General features: G+C 38.3%; 1 protein-coding gene across 1 annotated transcript; it reads left to right on the top strand.

Moving 5' to 3' along the window:
- Positions 1 to 7715: 7715 nt before the first annotated feature.
- glipr2l (GLI pathogenesis-related 2, like) lies at positions 7716 to 14933 on the top strand. The gene is made up of 5 exons (XM_084726914.1): positions 7716 to 8108; positions 9603 to 9711; positions 12200 to 12303; positions 12760 to 12837; positions 14636 to 14933. Exons 1-5 carry the CDS (start codon positions 8096 to 8098, stop codon positions 14797 to 14799), a joined length of 468 nt encoding a protein of 155 aa, XP_084583040.1. The 5' UTR covers positions 7716 to 8095; the 3' UTR covers positions 14800 to 14933.
- Positions 14934 to 16611: the final 1678 nt, after the last annotated feature.

Raw genomic sequence — 16611 nt, 5'->3', positions numbered from 1 at the left:
AAAGTCTCAGTGTCTCGAGACCACTATGTAAATGTCTTCTTCCAGCTGTCCGGTCCCATCACAACGCAGATGGTAGGAGGAGGCAAGGAGGAAATCAATTTGTTAAGATAGCACTATCCAGCTAATGAGAAATCAAGTGGCTTGACTTTTCACATGAATCCCATCATGTCCACTCATATTATGAAACTAAGATGTCATTAGTTGCACTTAGTGTGACTAATAGTCCAGCCATGTCCTTGCTCAGTGTCTTTGCTAACAGTCCCACCTTGTGGCAAATTAGATCATTACACTTAAAGGATCACAGACCCCCTCTGCTGAACAACCAGCTGTTCCTGCAATCCCAAACTGATTCTGCGTTCCAAATTTGACAGAAGAATGGCCAGTTTTTTTTTAAGATAATATCTTTAAAGGTACATTCATGTCATTTGAAACACTGCAAAAGTAAAAGGACTGCATTTATACAGCACTTTTCTAGTCCTCCAGCCAGTCAGAGCTCTTTACAACACGTCACATTCACCTTCTCACACACTAATCGTGCCTCTGCTCCTTAGAAAACACTAACACATGGATGGCTATGCCTTCTGGGGCAATTTGGGATTCGTTATCATGGCAAAGATAATGGGAGCCAGGGATCGCACCACTGATCTGCCAATTAGTGGACGACTCCGCTTTACCACTGAACCACAGCCACCACCCAAAAAAGTACAATATTCCACAATTTTTATTTATTTTTTTATTTTTTCAGATTCCTTCAGTTCAAGGAGGGGATAGTCCCCCTAGGTGGGCAAAAAAAACAGCAAGTGTCCTCTTGGTTGCCCCTAAGGTATAAACATGATAAAGTGCCCTCCAGTGTGCCTGAAAAATGATATAAAATGCCCTATATGGTGCCTTTCCACTGGACAAAATGTGGTAAAATATCTTCTAATGTGCTCCTCCAGTAGCTAAAATATTTGCAGTGACCTATCGGCTGCATTACACATTAGAAAATGAGTTGGCCTCTCCATGCCTTTAAATGGTTAAACAGTTAATATTTCCCTGTGTATTTTCATTACAGAGGTGTCACAGTTGTTGTACTTTAATTAACATAATGCAACTATTTTAATCTAAATCAAGGACTGAAACTGTTTCAATGCATTAGGATTTTCAGCATGTGCAATGTTAGCTCAGAGTGTTTAAGATGCAGTAGCCCAACTACTGTTGGACACATATTTTGATTATGTCAATCTTTGAACAGTTTCTGGAAACAGCTTTTTGAAGCCTTTGAACATATGTCTAGGAAACAATAACACCCATCCCACACGTTCCCATCTTTGAGGTTCCCTTTCCAGAGATCATGGTTTCTGTATCTCAGGCAAAGGCAATAGGTTGCTTAAACATTGATTAGAAAAGATTATCAATGCTGCTGTTAGAAAAACTGAGATATAGCTGGGTTAATTGTCATCATTCATAGAATACGCTGAAAGTTTAAATCCCTTATAAGAAATAACTCATGTTCCTCAGTCAATACCATTGCATAATTATGTCATATTCTTAATATAAATGTCTTTCTTTAAATATTGTATTTTATTCAGTGTATTTCATTTCTATGCCATCTCTTTTTCTAACCAAGTTTATTAAGCTTGGGGTGAAAACTATAAATAGTAAAAGATGACAGACAAGGGGCAAAGTGATCGAAACACCCCACAATTCAACAACAGTAGTCCTACTTTAAAATTTAATTTCAACTCATAATTTTAGTTTTTTTTTATTAAATGGACTGGGTTAAACTCAGTGGTTAAACCCCAAAGGAAATATTCGGCTCCAGCTTTGTCTCACACCCATTTGCTAGTTGTGTAATAACCATGACGTTGGAACTTGTACATACAATGCTGAATTACCCAGATTTCTGATCCAGAGGGGAACATGTGTTATTTGTAATAATTGGAAGCCGTATTCCCATTGTGCCTAATTTTCTACCTTTAAATGATGATTCATGAATTAGTCTTACTGAAACTCAGAAAAGACTTCTCCCTCTAGGTCTGACAGCTGCCAAAAAAGAGAAGATGGATGGAAGGAAGAGCTCCTTTTTTTAGCTGTTAATACAGAAAATGGTACGAATATATTTTCAGTATGTATGAATACTTTATGTTCAGGAAATGTATGCACACATGGGCTGATGATTGACATGATGTCTCATGGAGCCAGGGTACATTTGGTTTGTCTACCAGTAACGAGATATTTAAAATTTTGATCACAAAGCTTTATCACACACACACACACACACACACACACACACACACACACACACACACGCGTGCGCAAAAACAGTCTTTCAGCAAGTGTTGATGAATGTCTACTTGTGACCATGGAGCGATCCTCATGGGTTATATTTTTTTAGTTTTCCATCTTGCTACACAGTGGTGTTTGATGATGCATCAGCAATTCAGAGAGTGATTATCTGGTTTCTTTGAGGAGGTTTTAAGTTGCCTTATGATGGCTTAAGAAGTCAAATGAAAATGCTGATTGTGAGGCCTCTTTTAAAGCTGACACATATACTGCAAACTGGCATTCAGCTTAATGTGACTCATTTATGAAGCTGTCGTCAGAATTATGATTTATTGTATTCACAGCATGGATCGCTGCATCAGTTGCCAAGACAGCAAAATTACAAAATGTGGCAAGGGAAAAAGACTCAACAAGACAAAGAGTTTACAGTCATGCATGAGGCTACACACCAGTGCTTCTAGCTAAATGTTAAAAGCATACTATGCAAGATTTTACCAAAAAAAATGCACACACACAATGTAGAGACATATGAAAACAATCCCTCTCAATCATCACTTATGAAAGTGTGCACTGGTTTCAGTATCAGCATAGATCTTGCCCTCTGCCTGTGTTTTTTTTTCTCTCCATATTTTGCTGTGTTTGGGATGCTTCTGGGCATCAGCCTTTGGGCAGCAGTGTGTAGCCCCCAGCTAATAACAGCACACATGGTCATGGCAGCGTCGATGCTGATGCAGATGCTAAACTGCTGCATTGCTACTAGGAGGAGGATCAACCATGTGCTCAGCTCATCAGTCTTGACAGATTTTGTACCTGTTGTTTATGTCTCTCCAAATGATCAAGTAGAGGTTTGCCACTGGACAACATCAATATACATATCACTCAGAAATCATCATTGCATATCCATTTATGACCAAAAGTACCCAAAGAAAATAAGACATTATTCATTTAATTTTAGTTTTTTATAGTTTATGCCTTTTCAAAGGCATATATAGCAAATTGCACCATTTTTGTCTTTCATTTAATGTGATTTAATGTGAGTTCCTTGAACACAGTCTCTGCCCAGTCTCTCTATGGAAACCCCCACCCCATGGATCCTAGTGGAAAAGCACTGTCTGCACTGTCTTCATCAGTGGTTCTCAAATAGGGGTCCAGGGACCACCAGGGATCCTTGAAGGGGTTCCATGGGATTACCAGCAAAAGAGATGCAATCAATAAGTGACACAATGACAGAATATATGCCTATTTGGTCATGGATTTCAAACACCAGTGTTTTTTCTGTATTCATTTAACAGTGGCGCACCACCACAGCAATGACAATACGGCGACTGCAGTGTGTATAAACACTGTAATTTAGCCTTAATGTGTAGTCCAGGTGGTTTAGAAGTAATGATTATCTAATAATTTTAAAAGATTTTGAACATTAGAACATGAACTTTAAGCATAACTAAGATCCAAACAACAACAGATATGAGACAAAACTAGAATTATTACCAGAAAAGCACCACAGCTGTAATGAAGCTCAGTTTATGTTCAATCATACCCCATTCAACTCTAACTATCTTTCTCTCCCCCTCTCTCTTTACCCACTTCTTCTTCTCAATCAGCTGTCCATGGGTGTTCAATCATGTCATTGTGTCAGAACTTTAAATCTGTTCTGCTCTCTGCTGCTTTCAGCTGAATGAGATGTCCAGTCTTCATCACATCCACATCTTCAGCCATCTCTTAACCACCGCCATCAGTGTCCAGACTCCGTGGGGGGTTTCCTTCACTAATCACGCCTTCACTGCCACCTTTATACATGATGACGTCACGATGGAGTCTAAACTGCCAAAGACTTTTCACATTTTTCATCTTAGTTGTGCACATGTCAAAGAAATATATTTTGTACACTCAGAATGAATCTCTGCTGAGTGAATTAAAATTGCAGGAGAAATACTGTACACTGTCTGCAATAAAATGTTTAAAAGCACAAATCTTTGCTTTTAGATGTTGCTTCAGTACCATAATGGGGGTTTGTGGGCTAATTTATGTCAGTTTGAGGATCCTTGAAGTGAAAATGTTTGAAAACCACTGGTCTATATTTATGCCCTAAGGATGGTACTTTGCTGTCTCCATCTCTCCCCTCAGCTTAGGCAGAGCTGAGCCACACACACACACACACACACACACACACACACACACACACACACACACACACACACACACGCACACAGAGAGAGACTGAGGAGTGTTCGCTTCAGCTGCATTCATGCAAAATCCAGCAAACAAACCTCTGTGGAGAAGTGCAGAAGTGTGGGTGTTTATTCATGCTTCAGAATGTAACCGCTGTGAAACAATCAGAAAATAACATTTTATTTCTCTGATTCACTGTTTTGTTAGCGCCGGCCCCTCTCTTAATTCACTCACTAAAGTTGCTCGACCGCTGCGACTGTCTCTCTCCCACTCTTGTCTGTTGAGCCAGGGAGGAGAGGCCGACTGTGATTGGTGCATTGACAAACATCAACTGACAAATCCCAAGGGGTTATAAACCTGGCTAATTTGGATAAGTCTGGCTAATTTAAGTGGCAGATCCATTCCAGGACTGTGGCTTATAGGAATCCCTGCTCAGTAACCATTGTAACTGATACCACTGAGCTAGCCGGCTCCATAGCAAGTTAACTGTCAATGTCATTTTAGCTGTATGTTGAAGAATGGGTGGAAGCAGAATCCCAAAAGACAGCTCCCTCAAGTGTCTTTTTATGTCAGAAACACTATTTCAGACCTTTTACTATGTGACATCCATGAATATCCATGTTTACTTTAGTTCCAAAGAACATATTAATTAAAAAAGATTTAAGAAAATTATTTCCGGGAACTTTTACTGTATTCAACAGCCAACAACACCCTTTTACTTAAAAGCTTAGCGTTCAGTTTAAAAAAAACAGTGCCAAAGCTTTCTTGAAGTTATTTTTTCATTCAATCACTTTGTACAAGCTGCAAAGACAAAAAACAAAAAAAAACATTAAAGTCTAAAACATTACCTTCTGCTGTTTTAATTTATACTTCTCCAACTTCTTTATCTCCAACTTCCAACTTCTTAATTTTTTCATCTTTCTATTACTTATCCAGTTTCTGACTTTCAGTGCCAAAGAGCAGATGATGCTTGTAAATCAAATGGACATATGAAAGAGAAAATGTTTCAAAGAGTAGCTTTATGTATTGTGTAGTGATAATGATTATGTAGCTGTTAATATCAATATGAATAGTCACTGACTTGTGGGTCAGTCTCAGGTTGAAACTCAAACTCATGTTGCTAAGAAAATATGGATTATGCGGGTTATCTTGAGTATCTGGGTCATGATTTCAGGGAAGAGATATTGCTGTTGAGTTGCCCAAATGTATTTTTTGGCACTTTGAGCTCCCCAAGCCGAGTGCCATCATGTATTTTTGATTTTGGGATGAACTTTTTCCTTTAGCACAGTAACTGTAGTGTGTGTTTATGGATTTGTTCAAGCCTACTAAAGCGTGGATAAGGTTCCATTCACAGCTGGGAAATTAGCAATCAAGTCTCAGCATTCTGCTGGTACACATTAAGCAGCTTCATCAGAGTGTTATTGATTTAGAAGGTGTAAGAAAGGGCATTTACTTCTATAAAGTATTCATTCTTTATAGAAGCTGTGGCCTGTACAAAAAGTGGAGAGACAATTTCAAAAGCTGAGTTATGAGATGCACAGTAAAATATGAAGTAATCCATTTTGAGGTTCTGTTGCACGCTGTTCCTGCCTTTGTTAAAGCAGGTGTCATTTATTTTTTGGGAAATGATAAATATGCCAGTTCGGAAATACCATTAAAGCACAGGGGGTAGCATACCTCATACAGACAAAACAAATAGTAGAGACCTGTTCTGCAGCATGATGAATGGTGATTCTGCTTCTCCCTGTGTGTCAACTGCACTAGGCAAATGGTTCAATCATAGGTTTTTCATCCAGGACGGAGGTAAAGGAATCACTCATTTACAACTGGGTGTTTTGGAGGTAACTTATTGATCCAGAAGTTACTGAAGAAACCGAAAGAGGGACATAGAAAGTCCCCTGAAGTTTTGTATAACCAGAGGACACTGGAACTATCAGTATTAGTGAAAGTGAAAGTATGTTTGTGAGCTGTCCATACAGAAATAGCAGTGGGCTTCATGCCCACCAGGCCTATTCAATTACTTTCTTAGAAGAGCCAGATTTAAAGTAAAGTACCAATTGGGCAGGGGTTTACATTTCCTGTATCAGACCTGCAAAGTTAAAATTTTAAATGTAGAAAACATTGCACATTTTTATTTGTTTCTCCATTTTATTAGTGTTCACAAGAAACATCATTTGTACAAAAGTACAAGAAAAAACAATGAACCTTTGTAATCCTAGATTAGCTTGTTGTTTTAATAAACACAGTTTTGCATTTAACATCCTTTTTAAATTCACTTTACACAAACTTTTCAAAATACTTAGTATCTCTGTGCTTAACAATAGACATAACCAATGAATGGGCTAATTAGGTTGCTGATGAAATGATGATCTAATAAACAATACAAACACTCATGAACTTAGAATGTTAGCGGGGTATTTAAGACTATAATATGTTGCATTTCTGCATTAAAATGTTGGACATATGTTAAATATTTTGTTGAGTTGTGTACTTATATTTTCCTAAATAATTCCAACAATGGTCAAACTCAGAGAAATCCATCATTTATTAAAGTTAACAGGGCATTTCTTACAAGCTGTCACTAGCAAGCGACTGATCACTATAACTAATGTTAAAACACAGGATTACAGGGTGTCCCTATAGCTCAGCTGGTAGGATGTGTGCATATGTTCAGGCTTTCAGTCCTCTGCAGAGGCTGCCTGTTCAATTCCCACCTGCAGCACACTTGCATCCTATCCCCACTCTGTCTCCCCCTTTCCTGTCATATCTTCAGCTGTCCTATCTGAATAAAGGCAAAAAAAAACAAACACAGGATACATTGGATACGTCAGAGAATGCTTCAGATATGATCAGTCTTCTGTTATTGAGAGAGATAGATATATGGAGAGACCCCTAGTGGCAGAACTTAGATATTGTACACTTAAATCCGGTCACAATGTTTTTTTTCCCTCATATTTTTAAATAATCAGGACTGACTTCAGCCCTAAGGCTCACCAGTTGATTATTCCTGATGTATGCAGAGTCCACTGTTGTCTTCAGTGTCACAGTATCTGCAGCAAACTGCTGCATCATGTCAGAGTGGACTGTGAGAAAAGGCACTGTCTTGGTTACAGTTGCTAGGAGTAACACTGGCACACAAATTACAGAATATGTGAATCTCAGAGCCATATATGGGCATTTGTCTCACAGAGATGATGTCACCAATGACTGCTGGGGCTCCCCTCTCATTTGTAGGAATGTAAAGGCAGTGAGTGGGCGTGTGTTCCTCTGAGCAATAAAGATAGACACAGCAGGGCATGCAGATAGTAGGGTGTGTGGCCTCAAGGGAGACAGACAGGTTAAGTCAGTTGAAGTGAAACAAAACTTAAGAAGGAAGAGTATTATGTAATGATCAGTACACCCAGATACACAGCTAAAGGGGAACTTTGCACAACGGCTGTGAAAGGTTCAGTGTGGAATGAGAGGAACTGGAGGAAATAAAGGCATTAGCAGCTGTTTCAAAGCATCAGCGTTAGATAGACAGCACTAAAGGAAGTGAGGGAGAGGGAGCGAGCAGCAGAGAAAGAGAGCAGGAACAAAAACAAGACAGAGGAGAGGCTGCTCTCGTTCAGAGCTCAGTGTGTTAGTGATCTCACTGAAGGCTTCCTGTGTCAGCACCATGGGAAAGTCAGGTAAGTGAAAACTGCACCCTAAGGATTTTAGCTTTGATCGTATCAATTTGGCTTGAGCTAGAACTTTGCCCCCATCAAAGGTATGCATGTGTGTGTTTGCTTGTTTACTGTGTGTGTTTGTGAGGTTTACTATGAAGGACAGGATAGAAGACAAACATAACTGCAAAAGAAATGACTCTTTAACCTCTTTAATGGTGAGATTTTACTGACCCTTGGTTGAGATTCATCTTGCAGTCTGCAGGGTAAATGCTGGTTGTTAGGCAGCATTGGTATTGTATTGTTTGTGTGGCTGTTTCAATGTGCCTATTGTGTTGGCACTCGAGAGGTTGTGGGACTTATGAAAAGGCCAGTGAGTGATAGGCACCGGGCAGATGGGGGTGATGTGGATGACGTTTTCTACTCCATCATCTGTCATCGAGTTGCACTCACTGTCTGAGGTCAGAGTCAGTCGGTTTTCAGGTGGTGAGACTCTCTGACTCAGTGGTTCTCAACCTGGGGGCCGGGACCCCAAAGAGGGGGTTGTAAGATACATTCTTGGGGTCACCAGATGTCTGTGGAGAACAAAATAGAATAAAATGTTGTGGTAAGCAGCATGAAATGAAAGCCAAAAAGCAACTTTTTTACATTGCATCGCCTCTACTAGCTTGTAGTAAGATGAGTGAGTTTGGTTGTTTTCATGTGTTATTCAGTAATTCCTGAACAGTCTTGAGCAGACGGGGACAGGCCCGAACACCAGCCTGATTTATATGGGGGGTGATGATTTGAAAACGTTCAACCACTGCTCTAACTCATGTTTCACCTCAACTCTGCACTGTAAAAAAAAACTCATAAAGGAATTTAGAGGAATCCACTTTTCTTTTTTCAGTAACTTAAAAATATACAAGTTGCATTTATTCAAGTTAGTGACTCAAGTCAGTGAAAACTTTCCTGCAACCCTTCTTTTTTAATAGTTTGAAGGAAACATATCTGATGAAAACTTGCTGTATGTCTCTAATACACTGTAAGATTATGTTGAAATTGAATACCTTTTCTTGGAGAAGTTTCACATATCGTCTTTGTGCCAATATTGGAACAAAGTAGCTCCAACAGGAGCAGCTGCAGCTGTAAGTTTGTGTGTGAAAAGAAGAATCAACTCTTCAAACTGAGAGAGTGTAAAAGGAAATCAAATTTCTTTGCAATGTTTGTCAGTGTGACTGTAGAGTTGTTGGTTCAACTTAATATGTTAAGCTTATTGAACATGTTTTCTGAAGTACAAATGGATTTGTTCATTTATTTATTTATTTATCTTAATAAAAAACATTTTGTTTGTTTTTATTATTTCAAAATTCAAATTCAGGCAGCCTGGAGACTAACTTCAAATTAAATCAACAGTTTTTACAGTGTGTATTCTGCAGTCATTCATGAATCTTCATGTTTCATCATCACATCTCCCATCTCAGATTTCTCTGTCTTGGCTGCCTAACCCCTCCTGTCTCTGTCCTCTTTGTCTCTCAGCCTCGAAGCAGTTTGCTGAGGAGGTGCTTCAGTACCATAATGAGTTCAGGAGGAGGCACCAGGCTCCTCCGCTGAAGATGAGCAGCAAGTTGAGCAAAGAGGCTGCCCGGTGGGTTAATGCACACACTAAATCAAATTAGAAACCTAATTAGCAAGGACTACGCACACCAGTCATTGTCAAACTGCTCTGGATAGCAGTGACAGTTCCAGACTAGCCTGTCACATGGCATAAAATATAATATGATATTGAGGGTCTGGGTTTGTTTCCATTGTGATTCCAAGTTGTGTTGACAATTTGTTGCCACTAATTGCAGCTATATTAAATTTTGCTATCATTATTAGTCTGTTGAGTAAATATAAACTTGATCAGTGCTGTCAGGAAGGACAGAGGCCTTTAATAATAGACTTTTACTTCATTTCCTCAAGCATGTTTGATGGTGCAATGACAACAGAGACAGTGAGCTGCTACACAAACTTCAATTGTAAGATACCTGATATATTGTACACTATCATTCCAGGAACAATGAAATCTCTGTCGGGGGCCGGGGAGAACATTTACTCCTCATTTTATTTTAATGTATTAAATATTTTTTTAAAAAAAGATACCTTAAGCTATACTATGGCTTAACTAAAATGATAAATGGCCTATACATCTGTTAATGTGGGTGTCTTTTAAATACTGTATTTACTGTTAACATCTATGATGGAAAATATTTGAGTTTGGAGATAAAATATACTATATAAAGCACAGCAAATCCATTTGAACATGATGTGTGCAATCACAACTATTTTCACCACAGTTCAGGAGTAAGGTTAAAGGCATACTATGCAGAATTTTCCTAAAAAAAAATGTATACACTTATACAAATATACTCTTGAAATCATCACTTATGACACGTGTGTGTGTGTATCCAACCAATACTGCGCCCAGGTTTAATGTTGGGACTTTGAAAATGTGGTGACCAATGGTTATATCACATTCTCTGTCTCTTTCCTCTGCTCTCTGTCTGTGGGAGCTGCTGAAAGAGATACACACACATATGTACACACACGAAGAGCAGAGTGAGGATCGCTTCAGCTGCGTTGTGCATGTTTATTTGTGTTTTACAACGTGACTGCTGTAAAACAATCAGAAAATACTGTTTTATTTCTCTGATTCACTTCTTTTTCTCACTGATGGTGTTCTCTCTCTTAATTTACTTAATTTCTCTCTCGCTCTCTAATTCATTCATTGAGCTGGGGAGAAGAGGCCAAAGTTGAACGGTTCTCTTGCAAACAATGCTGCATATTCTACTTACATAGAACGTATCTTTCACTCATTTATAGCTGCATGTCTTTGGGAATAATTTGTGGATAAAGTTTAGATCTAGAACATAAGCCAACACAATATGTGACTGATAATTCACTGGACTTGCAACTGAGGAGTTAGAGTTTGCCTTGTCATCCAACAAGTGCCATTAACGCTTGTGATGAAGTACTCCTCTTTCTTTTAAAGGCTTTTGTTTAGTCTCACTGTGTCGTGAGAGTCATAATCTTCTAAACAGACATGAGGCATTACTACAAGGTTCTGAACCTGTTCCAGTAGTAAATACTCTCACTACATCAACACAGTGTTGATAAAAACCTGTTTAACCCAGTTAGCCAATAATGGAGGAAGTATAAACATCCTCCACCTAAGTAAATGTAGCAATGCTCCACATTCAAAACCTCAGTACCTCAGTAAATATATGTAAATGTTATCAGCATAATTTACTTCAAGTATCAAAAGTAAAGGTATTGATTATTAATATAACTGCTGCATTAATGTGCATGTTGCAGATATTTATGATTGGACTAATTTTAACTACTTTATATATGGTTGAGTAATTTAATCTCCAACAATGCATAATATTCTATAAGAGCATCATATGTTGGTAGCTCATAAAAACGGCCCATTCATCTTTGTAACGCTGCATTTTCCTGTTAATTTAATTGGGATTTTAAATAATTTATCTTGCTTAAGAAGTAGAACCATTTTTTCAACATTTAATCATTGCATTTGGATGGTTTACACTGAAAAGGAGGGTATGGAAAATTGTTATCTAAAAAGCTGTCAGACAAACGAAGTGGAGTTAAGTGTTTGCCTCTTTGCTGTAGTGGAGTAGAAGCATAAAGCTGCATAAAATTGGAATACTCAAATAAAGTACAAGTACCTTAGATTTGGGTAGACATGCTCCTCTGTCATTATAGAAGTTGGACTTTACAGCATTTATGTTGTCTAACATGCACTGAAATATCATCCCTGGTGGTCCTTTAACCAGTAGAAATATCAACGCAATCACCAAAAGCAGATATTTAGGTGAACTGGTGTTTATGCTGCAGATTTACACTAGCTTAAACCTTTGAAGTAAGACTGTTTATCTTGGAGGATCGAGGATAGCAGTCTTACCTAAAAACTGAGACTCTGGAGAGGCTAAATTTTAAGAGGGGTGAGCTTTAAAGTACACAACACTCAAAAGTGGCAATCTCTCCAGTGCAGGAGTGTGTTTTGTAGCAGGATAGTGGAGAAGACAATTTCAGCAGTGCTGTCCACAACTTTTATTTGTCTCTGTCCGCAGTTACGCTGAAAGTCTGGCCAGCACACGGATCCTGAAACACAGTGTGGAGTCCAGTAGAGGGAGCTGTGGAGAGAACCTGGCATGGGCCTCCTATGACCAATCAGGTACATCATTTATGCACACACAAACTCAATATACTATTTATAAATCATCAAAATTATTTTGTGTACATAACTTGTAATTGGATGGGACAGATTTAATGAGACACATCCCTCCATAGATAAAATAGTTTAGACTATGAAGCTTAAAGCAGGCGGTCCCAGGGAACAGCTGGGATCTATTTCCCCTCCACTTCGCACTGTGTTTGAGAGCTCAGACACCATGACTCACTGCAGAAATATGTCAGTGCGGGACGGTGTGATTCATAAAACATCTCCCACAGTGCAGCACTGGGTGACAAAAAGTGCAGCACTGTAAACAACATGTGCCCAAAAGAGAATTTATAGCTCCAGGGCGCAGTCTGTTTCCACTGCTGCTGTCATTCTGATCAATATGTATCACACAAGACTGACTTGATTGTCCTTTAAATTGAGGTTACTCTTTGTCCTGTGCATGCGCAGGAAAGGATGTGGCGGACCGCTGGTATGATGAAGTGAAACAGTACAACTTCAACCGTCCTGGATTTTCCTCTGGCACTGGTGAGATTCACACGTGCTTGTCTGCAAATTGAAATGACTAAATTGCATCTTTTTATAATCATCACCAAGAAATCATTAGAACTTTTGTGATTTTAACATAAAGTACAGAGCATATATCTATATCAGCACAAAATGTGAGGAATGGTATGTAATATTAATTAGTATGTTTTCCTCAGTGTATAAAAACAAAAATAAGAATTGCTGTGTTTTCATAACATTAGAATGAGCCATTTATATCTACAAAATGTGCTAAATTCTACATACTGGTCATTTAAAAGAATAATGTTGAAGCAATTTGTTAATTTAATTAATTAGTTGAAAATAATGAGCTTTTGTTTTTGCTAATTAATTCAAAGGTCATGTCATTCTTAAGAAAAATGCCAGAAATCAAAAGTTATAATAAATATGATAGTGAATATTTTTGGAGTCGTGGACTGTTGGCTGCATTTTAAATATTCTGCTCCGGGAAATTTTGCAAATTTAACTATTTTCTGACATTTAATATCCCAGAGAGTAATCTGTTAACCAAGGGAACAATCAATAGATTAATTGATACTGAAAATAATCATTCATAGAAGTCCCTGAAATAGTAAAAAGTCTGCTCATTAAATTAAACATAACAGGAAAATCTTTTTTTTTTTTTTGCAAACTGTAGTGACTAAGTCCTACATTTTAGCTGCTTCTGGCTGCTAATATGGCTGAATTCCAATACTTTACCAAAAATAGCACTTTAATATTCTTGTAGTGTCCATTAGTGTTGGGCAAGTTACGTAAGGTTTTATTTATTACTTAAATTGTACTCTACTCATTACTTGGTATCAAAAGTGATTAGTTACATCACACGTTATATTACTATATTACTTTTGTACCTTGTTGGCAGCCTTGAACACCCAGAAAGCTTTTGTTGTTAAATGATGAGTCGACTGCATTTACACCTGTAGACACTGTGGTTAAAGTAGGGGGCAGGAAGGAGTACATCTCCTCAGAGAGAGAGAGAGAGAGGCTGTGTGCACCTTTATGCATGACTTTACACATTATTAACGATTATTTAATTCTGTTTCCTCTGGAAAGTTTCTTCTGTCGTGTCAAGTTTATAACTAAAGTATTGTGTATCACTATATGTAATAATTAAAAAGTATCAAGCTTGCACCGGCACATTATCTGAAACATTTCCTGTCTCATACTCGTATGTTTTCAAGTCTTCCTGTCTTTTCTCGTCTCCTCATCTTTTTTTTTCAGTGCATTTATCTCACTGTATCTATTTCTTGCTCTGTTTCTCTTTGTCATTTTCTGTTTACTCATTGTCAGTTCGTCTGTCTCGGTGTCACATTTACCCAGGCATGGGCATGGTTGTTGTTATTCCTGTGCTGATGTCACACCTCAGTCAGTGTGTGACTGTCTGACTCAGTGACCAGCCATGGGGAAACTGAGGGGAAATCACAGTCCTCTGTATCACTCCTCAGCCCACATGTCATTTCCAGTCTGCCCTAATTCCTCCAGATGGTTTCTTATTGCCTCAGACTCTGTTTCATTTATTCACACACGAAGCAGATCACTCCTAGAAGCTCATTACAGTGATTCACACTGATTCATGTAAAGTTAAAGAGAAAGAGAGGAAGAAAGTGTGCAGGGTGCAAGCAGAGGACTGCCACTGATGAGAGAGAGAGGAATTAAGATTTGTAAATATTTAGAGGAAGTGTGTGTGTGAACTCAGCTTCACCTATGTCCTAACATGCTGTTTTTTTTCCTCACTCTATTTTCTGCCTTTAATTTCTTTCTCATTTCACCCTCCACCCAGGCCATTTCACAGCAATGGTGTGGAAGAGCACTAAAAAGCTGGGTGTCGGCAAGGCCACTGCTTCAGACGGTTCCTCTTTTGTGGTGGCCAGATACTTCCCAGCTGGGAATGTCACGAACCAGGGACACTTTGAGAACAACGTACTCCCAGCTAAAACCACCTAAAGATGTCAAGATCGGCAACACTTGACTGCAGCCCTGAGGCATTTATTTCACTTTCCGGGAGACTCTGAAGTTATCTGCCTGCACTTCTACTCAGGACAGCACCACTTTTTACCTAATAAAGAACCATACTACTATCTCGAATGGATTCTATAAGATGGACTGAGGCTTAAAGTCCAATGTTTATAATATGAAAGTTGATCTGCATGGGAAAAAAGTAGAAAAAGCTCATAATATCAAGGGAACTGTCTTCACGAAGGTTTTGAGTTTCGAATTGAATTGAATTTTTGAAATTAACATAAAAAAAAACCTCCTCGGCCTATAATATTTCTAATAATAATCCTGTTTAATATGTAAAATGTATAATTATAATTTATAATATTTGTTGAGTTGATTTATTTTTCTTATATAAGAAACTTAAACCTTTTGAAACAAAAAATGTCAAAAAGAGTTGAGTAAATTCATTAAAACAAAGTGAATAATGGTTAATAGTTTAATATTTTCAACTGCAACTGTTTAATTTTGAAACACCCAAATAATGAGATATCAAGATTCAAGTTTATCTAAAGAAGAAAAGCAAATTACTTAAACTCAAAAATTCAGTGAAGTCAGAAGCTTTGAAATTGAGTTTTCTCCACCTTTTTTTTTTACAGCGTGTGTATGATGCAGTGTTAAGAATGAAAGTAGCACTACTGTTTGCTAACAAATCATTTCAAGTGACCATTTAGTAGTTGTATTATCTTGCTTTACATTGCCTGTGACAGTATTTCATTCATTAATGTCAGTACTTTATTATAATTTAATCATCTCACATGTGTATTTGTGTAAGAATGGGAAGTCAGTCAGAGTAGATGACTCAACATGCCTGGTATGAGTTTGTGTTATTATTGCCACCACTTGTCAAAGCAGAAGTCTGCAGTCCCGGGTGTGTGTTTTGTACTCTAATCACTTTTGTACAATAAACTTGATAGATCTGTAGTGTACATCTGTCTGTGTGCGCTTATGTCATCTGTATTATGTGGCATTATAACAGAATGAGAAACAGAAGAAAATGAGAGCCTGACTTCATAATGACACATCCGCTTTTTTAGAAAAATGTGACATCTGAATCTGGCACAGTGCTGCTAAAGTGTAACTGTCTGGAGTATGAATTATATAAGAAAGTTGTATATGTAAAAACTTATGAGCTTTTTCACCCCCAAAGCTGGTATTAAAGGTCTGAACTATTGTAAGACTTGCATAAATCTTCTGGGTCCAAAAAACGATTAAGCAGTGCACAGTATTTCTGTAATATCCGCCTCTGTTTCTGCCTTTGGTAATATTACAATGCAGCATACTTGAATTGTTTTCTCTTAAAATGCCATTAACAGAAATTATGTTTTTGCATTGCCCATTTCACCCAATCCTGTGTGTGATGATATAGTACACCATTCACAGCAAATGCCCAATGAGTCATTTTTAAACTACTTAAAAATATAGGCCTGTTAACCCTTGAAGCAACATTATGTAACTATTCTACCTTAAACTGCTGCTGCTAAATGTAGCTGCAATTAGCTAGTCAGCTGCCCAGACTTGGAGCTGGACTGTTGGCATTTCTGCTGCGAGCACAGGAGCTTTGAACCACCAGGAGAAGGTTTTCAGGCCCTGGGGTGTGAGAGGGGTGTGGTTGCCGGTGGGGGAATGGCGCCAGTGTTGTGCCAGAAAGCGAGCGGCCAACCTAACCGAGCTCAGCAGCACTTACAGACATCATATCAGAAGACATTAAAGGAGGAAGCTAAGAAGAGAAAAAGAGCAAGAGTCTGACCAACAAGAGTC

This window comes from Lutjanus erythropterus, chromosome 9 (genome assembly GCF_056507025.1).
Source record: "Lutjanus erythropterus isolate fLutEry1 chromosome 9, fLutEry1.hap2, whole genome shotgun sequence".
NCBI lineage: Eukaryota > Metazoa > Chordata > Actinopteri > Lutjaniformes > Lutjanidae > Lutjanus > Lutjanus erythropterus.
This window is presented reverse-complemented; position numbering and strand designations above follow the sequence as displayed.